We start from the raw sequence: 6,681 nt of genomic DNA on the forward strand, positions 1-6,681 counted from the left end.
TTGTTTCTTTTCTGTCATGTAATATAGGTGGGGTATGTGCATTATTTTGTATTTATTTATTTAGTCATGTTTAGATAGTGTATATTGGAGGTGGAGACCCTTTGAGAGCTGTATGCAATGAAATTTCATTTTAATGCATGCTGATTAGTGTACACACAAAGTGACAGAATAGCATAGCATAGCATAGCATAGAATTCTTTATTGGCCAAGTGTGATTGGACACACAAGGAATTTGTCTTGGTGCCTGTGCTCTCAGTGTACATAAAATAAAAGATACATTCATCAAGAATCATAAGGTACAACACTTAATGATAGTCATGGGTTACAAATAAGCAATCAGGAAACAATATCAATATAACTCGTAAGGATACCAGCAACAAGGTTACAGTCATACAGTCATAAGTGGAAGGAGATGGATGATGGGAATGATGAGAAGATAAATAGTAGTGCAGACTAGTTTGACTGTTGAGGGAATTATTTGTTTAGAAAAGTGATGGTGTTTGGGGAAAAAGCTGTTCTTGTGTCTAGTTCTGGTGTGCAGTGCCCTATAGTGTCTTTTTGAGAGTAGGAGATTCACTTAACAACCCTGTTAGTAATTTAACAACTGCAGTAGTTCGTTTAACAACTGTAGAAAGTTAGCACCCATTCCTCTCCTAGAAGAATGAAATCTTCTAGGAATTACATCTTTCCAAGCAGCCTCCATGTTTCCAGTGTCTTTCTCCCCACTTGGAACTGAACCCATATGGACATTTTTTCCAACACAACTGTGGAGTAAAGGTCATAAAACGGGCCAAAACTCAGTTAACATCTGTTCTACTTAGCAAGGAGAAATTTTGGGCTCCTTAGAAATCTTTCCAATGCTGGTCTTTTCATCTAGTGCCGTCATCTCAAATACCACATTTCTACAGCAGGCGGACGTTATGCAAAGTCCAAGGACATCTCTGTGGGCTTCGTTTTGGATTACATATTTGGACAGACAAGGGTGCCACACCTGCTGGATGTAGTCAATGGGTGGGCCTGGATTTCCAATTCTTGCAAGCACGGGCAACAGCAGCCGTCACAACGGAAAGGTCTCACGAGATGGATGACCTCCTGTCCCATGTGGTTCGAGATCACCATGGTGAAAGGCCGTAAGGTCCCGAGGCAATTCCTCACACACCAGTTGTTCTTTTCTGTGGCGAAATACACCATTTCCCCGAGCACGTTCCTCACTTCGTACTTGTTGGCTGTTTCAAAAGACGTGATCAGCTCCAGAACTTCATATTTCTGGTGGATTAATAACCAATCAAGGTGGGTTAAATACTCCAGCCCAGGAGGACAGACGGCAAATGAAGATGGTAATGGCATCCATAAATCATTGCGGTTGAAGCCCTATACTGTAGGACCTTGGTTCATTTTTGCAGGTCCATACAGTTTTGGTCCAGAAATTCTCCCATGCTCACCTAGTAGTCACTAGGCTTAGCTTGTTTTTCTGCATTGAAGAAGCAACTGTAGCCTTTAGAGTAGGGGTGAAATCCAGCAGGTTCTGACAGGTTCTCGAGAACTGGTAGTGGAAATTTTGAATAGTTCGGAGAACCGGCAAATACCACCTCTGGCTGGTCCCAGAATGGGGTGGAAACAGATTTTGCAGATCCTTCCCCTGCCATGACCACCAAGCCATGCCCTCCAAGCCACGCCCACCAAGCCACACCACACCACACCACGCCCACCAAGCCACGCCCACAGAACCAGTAGTAAAAAAATTTGGATTTCACCACTGCTTTAAAGGACAATTGTGTCCCATCAGCCCCTCAGGGATGAAATGCTCCTGGATCGGACCGGATCACTCGATCTGGTAGCGATCTTAGCCAGTGGTTCGGCGATCCGGTAGCGCCCACCTGTTTGTCATTACTTCCTGATTTTAACCAGGAAGTAATGTGGTTTTTACCTTCTGCCCACGTGATGTGCGCGGTGTGTGAACTAGTGAACCGGTAAGGAAGGTAAGTAGATTTCACCCCTGCTCTATCTATATCTGAAACTATACAGCCCAACCCTTTGCAAAGGCTAACAGGGTGCTACTTACCTGTTGGGCCTATTGTTGTGTCATAATTTTTGTACTTCAGCTTTCTCCCCTGAAGTTTTATGAAAACCCAGCTGGACCTAAAAAAGCAACCCAGACAGGTAAAAGGAAATTAGGATCCTCCTATATGGCTGCCTTGACTTCCAGTAGAGAAAATTACCACTACTTCAGGTGAGCAGATGTGAGGGTGAGTAACAATCTATGTAGATTTAGTTGTAATAATGCTTTGGTATGCTTAATACATAGAAATAGTCCTCAATTTACGACCATTAGTTTGGTGACAGTTCACAGTTATACAGTGCTGAAAAAAAGTGACTTGCAACCAATCCTTGCACTTAAGACACCCATTGTAACATCCCTGGGGCCATATGATCTAAATTTAGGCAATTGTCAACTGGCATATACTTACAACAAATGCAGTGTCCCAGGGTTTTGCAACCTTCCCAGATAGCTTCAGGCCAATTATAGAGAAGCCAAATTTCCTTTAAAAAGCCATGGTGATCCACTTAGTGGCTGCAGGCAAAAAGCACGTAAAACCAAGTGCAACACACTTAATGACTGCATGTCTCAACAATGGAAGTTGTAGCCCACTTGTGGTCTTATGTCGAGGACTAGCTATAGAGAGAGAATTAAAACCCTTATTAAGCCAAAGTGGGCAGTGTTATACTTAGCTTAGTTACATCCACCTGTGGAAAGGAGGCAGATGGATGTCACAGTAGCATTGCACAAGACTTTACTCCTTACAGACTTCCATGCAGTGCAACGCAAATATGAAAAGACAACGCATTCACTGTGCTGTCATAATGCAGTTTTGCTTATTTGTCATCCTGATGGCCAGGTGTGAAATACATCTGATTTTAGGGTTTCCGTCATGACGGTGAAAAATGGGATGTTTCTGTTCTGAATAAGGATTGAATGAAAAGTAATACTTCCTCCTCAGGAGTGCTATTCAGCAGGTTCTGACAGGTTCTGGAGTACCGGTAGTGGAAATTTTGAATAGTTTGGAGAACCAGCAAATACCACCTCTGGCTGTTTCCAGAGTGAGGTGGGAATGGAGAGTTTACAATATCCTTTCCCCAGGAGTGGGGAGGGAATGGGGATTTTGCAGTATCCTTCCCCTGGAGTGGGGTGGGAATGGAAATTTTGCAGTATCCTTCCCCTGCCATGCCCACCAAGCCACACGCACCAAGCCACACCCACAGAACCAGTAGTAAAAAAAAATTGAATTCCACCACTGTTCCCCCTCCCTTCCCTTCCATTCTAGTTTAAATTCGGATGTGTTAGCCATTGAAACAGAAAAATAACCCTTGAGGTACCACCATTTTGTAACCTAGTATTTCATTTTCTACCTGATCACTATCTCTCGCTACACATTTCTGTGGACAGTGGATATGCTACTTAAAGTCATTGCCATACTTGCACCACACTCTTTCACTAGATCCAGAAAGATTGGTGTTGTAGGAAGTTAGCACCCACCCCTTTCCTAGAAGAATGAAATATTTTTTGGGAAATATTAAAAAGGCAGAATATTATATTTCCCTGCTTGAGCAATGTTATGGCCCGTCAACGGCCGGTGCAGATTGTAGCTGATTCCGACAATGAGGAGGCCGGTGTGGTTGTGCGCCAGCAGCCTATGCAGCTGGTGCTCGAGTCGGACAGTGAGGAGGCTGGAGATGTGGTGCCAGAGGCAGGGATTCAGCCAGGGCCTTCAGAACCTCCAGAGGCTCCTTTAAGTGAAGAGGACGAAGAAGAGGAGCCTCTTCTCAATGCACGGGCACACAGAGCTGCCAAAAGGCAGGAATGGCTCCTCTGGAGGAGGTCTCCTCGAGAGGAAGGCTTGGGGCTAATTGGCCACTCCCTTAGCCTATTTAAGGAGGAACGCTGATTGCAGCAAGCTGTAGGGAACAACTTTAGCTCACTCTCCTTCCCATCTGGATTCTCTGCAAAATTGCTTCTGGGCTTTCTGCCAACCCTAGTAAGACTGTGATTACCTTATCTTAGAATGCTTGTAGGCTGTTAAGGAAGTTTATTAACAGCCTTTGGTTGAAAAAGACTGAGTTTTTCATAAAATAAGTAAAATAAGCTTTGTCTAGTTTTTGTGTGTGCTGCGTTCTTTGGGGTCCATAGCTGGGGCAGAACAGAAATGGAGAAACATGTTTTAGAGACAAAACAGCTCCCACCTTCCTGCCCCTCCAAAGAAACTCAATCTTTGTCAATGGACCATCATCTGCAACACAATAGGACCCATCTAGCAACAGAAACTAACACAATAGGACCCATCTAGCAACAGAAACTCACCACAGGGCACCCAGGAAGATTACATCAGCCAGCAAGGCTAGCTAAAACCCCCACCCCTTGGGAGTTTGACAAGCAATCAGGATACTTTTTCTGGGCCCCAGGAAGTTCAAAGCCAGAGAGGGCATAAAACCCAGGGACTCACTGCATCAGCCCTTTTTTTGTTCAGGAACTCAAACCATGTGATCCTGTCCACCATTAAACCATCTTTCCAAGCAGTCTCCATGTTTCCGGTGTCTTTTTCCCCACTTGGAGCTGAACCCAGAAGGATATTTCTTCTAACAGTGTTTTTCAACTTTGACCATTTTAGGTTGTCTGGACTTCAACTCCCAGGGACACTGCAACCGTCAAAGACAGGAGGTCAATTGCCAAGCTTCTGAATTTTGATCCCATGACCATGAGGATGCTGTGAAGGTCATAAGTGTGAAAAAAAATTGGTCATATTTCATATTCATTTTTGTTGGAACACTAAATGAAGGGTTGTAAATTGAGGACTACCAGTATTAATTAAACTTGTAGTCAACACCATGGTTTGTTCATTTGGTTTTGGCATACTGCTTTATGTGAGCGCAGTGATTCTGGTTTGAAAGCTGTGGTTTTTAATAAAGGATAGAATAACAGGGTTGGGAGGGATCTTGGAGGTGTTTTAGTCCAGCCCCCTGCTCAGCAGCAACTGTGTGACCTCATCCATTCAAAATCCAAATTAACAGGGGGGATTTATTTGCAAAAGAATGAATAGCCTGCTGCGTTGCCTTCTCTCTTTTTAACTTGGCTCAGCTCTGTCCCTTTAATATTTGTTATCCCAAAATAATCTTGAGTCAGCAGACCTGGCTCCCCATTTTAGCCAAGAAAGAATAGATCAACACAAGGACTTTCTCTAAAGGTTTTATAATTCAAGGGTGGTCAGCTTTTAAGACCAAACAGTATATCATTCTCCACCTGCCCCTCCTCCTTCTTCAAAGAACATGAAATCAAGGAGGAAACCTGCCCCAAGCATCACTGCTTTCATTTTAACATCAAGGTTTCGAGGGAACAAAATTCCAAGGAAATCCACATCCGTGAAGAACTCCTGGAGAACACCTCCCCACTTCTTAGCAATCCTTCCAACGCTGGTCTGTTCATCTAGTGCCATCACCTCAAATACCACCTCGCCAAAGCAGGAAGACGTTATGCAAGGTCCAACGATTTTCAGGACATCTCTGTGGGCTTCGTTTTTGACTACAAATTTGGGCAGACAGGGGTGCCACAGCTGCTGGACGTAGCCAATGGGTAAGCCGGGCGGGGCCTGGATTTCCAATTCTTGCAAGCAGCACGGGCAACAGCAGCCGTCACAACGGAAAGGTCTCACGAGATGGATGACCGGCTCTCCCACGTGGTTCGAGATCACCATGGTGAAAGGCCGCAAGGTCCCGAGGCAATTCCTCACGCACCAGTTGTTCTTTTCTGTGGCGAAATACACAATTTCCCCGAGCACGTTCCTCACTTCGTACTTGTTGGCTGTTTCAAAAGATGTGATCAGCTCCAGAACTTCATATTTCTGGTGGATTAATAACCAATCAAGTTGGTATAAATATTCCAACCCAGGAGGACAGACGGTAAACGAAGGTGGTAATGGCATCCACATGTCATTGCGGCTGTAGCCATATGCCGTTATAGCTGTAGTAGGAAGCTGGATCATTTTTGCAGGTCCGTACAGTTTTGGTCCAGAAATTCTTCCATGCTCACCTGATAAGTCACTGGCTTAGCTTGTTCTTCTGCATTGAAGAAGTGACTGTATCCTGTCAAGGACAATTAGGTCCCATCAGCCTCTGTCTATATCTGAACCTATACAGCCTAACCCTTTGCAAAGGCTAAACAGGGTGCTACTTACCTGTTGGGCCTATTGTTGTGTCATAATTTTTGTACCTCAGCTTTCTCCCCTGAACTTTCATGAAAACCCAGACGGACCTAAAAAAATCAACCCAGACAGGTAAAAGGAAAGTAGGATCCTCCTATATGGCTGCCTTGACTTCCAGTAGAGAAAATTACCAGTACGTCAGATGTCATAATTTTTGTACCTCAGCTTTCTCCCCTGAACTTTCATGAAAAGCCAGAGGGACCTAAAAAAAAATCAACCCAGACAGGTAAAAGGAAAGTAGGATCCTCTTATATGGCTGCCTTGACTTCCAGTAGAGAAAATTACCAATACATCAGGTGTCATAATTTTTGTACCTCAGCTTTCTCCCCTGAACTTTCATGAAAAGCCAGAAGGACCTAAAAAAAATCAACCCAGACAGGTAAAAGGAAAGTAGGATCCTCCTATATGGCTGCCTTGACTTCCAGTAGAG

General features: G+C 44.2%; 1 protein-coding gene and 1 pseudogene across 1 annotated transcript; both read right to left on the bottom strand.

Annotated features, from left to right (window-relative positions):
• Nucleotides 1-817: 817 nt before the first annotated feature.
• LOC139314393 (phospholipid scramblase 1 pseudogene) lies at nucleotides 818-1,347 on the bottom strand (annotated as a pseudogene).
• A 3,935-nt stretch (nucleotides 1,348-5,282) lies between these two features.
• On the bottom strand, nucleotides 5,283-6,032 carry LOC139315616 (phospholipid scramblase 2-like). The gene has a single exon (XM_070942010.1). The coding sequence runs from the start codon at nucleotides 6,030-6,032 to the stop codon at nucleotides 5,283-5,285; it is 750 nt and encodes a 249-aa protein (XP_070798111.1).
• Nucleotides 6,033-6,681: the final 649 nt, after the last annotated feature.

The sequence above is a fragment of the Pituophis catenifer genome, unplaced genomic scaffold (genome assembly GCF_029215685.1).
Source record: "Pituophis catenifer annectens isolate HBS135680 unplaced genomic scaffold, rPitCat1.0.hap2 SCAF_3, whole genome shotgun sequence".
NCBI classification, from domain to species: Eukaryota; Metazoa; Chordata; class Lepidosauria; order Squamata; family Colubridae; genus Pituophis; species Pituophis catenifer.

What these genes read in the sequence shown, in the direction of transcription:
- LOC139315616 (XM_070942010.1), bottom strand. Translation starts at nt 6,032, where the DNA reads ATGATCCAGCTTCCTACTACAGCTATAACGGCATATGGCTACAGCCGC.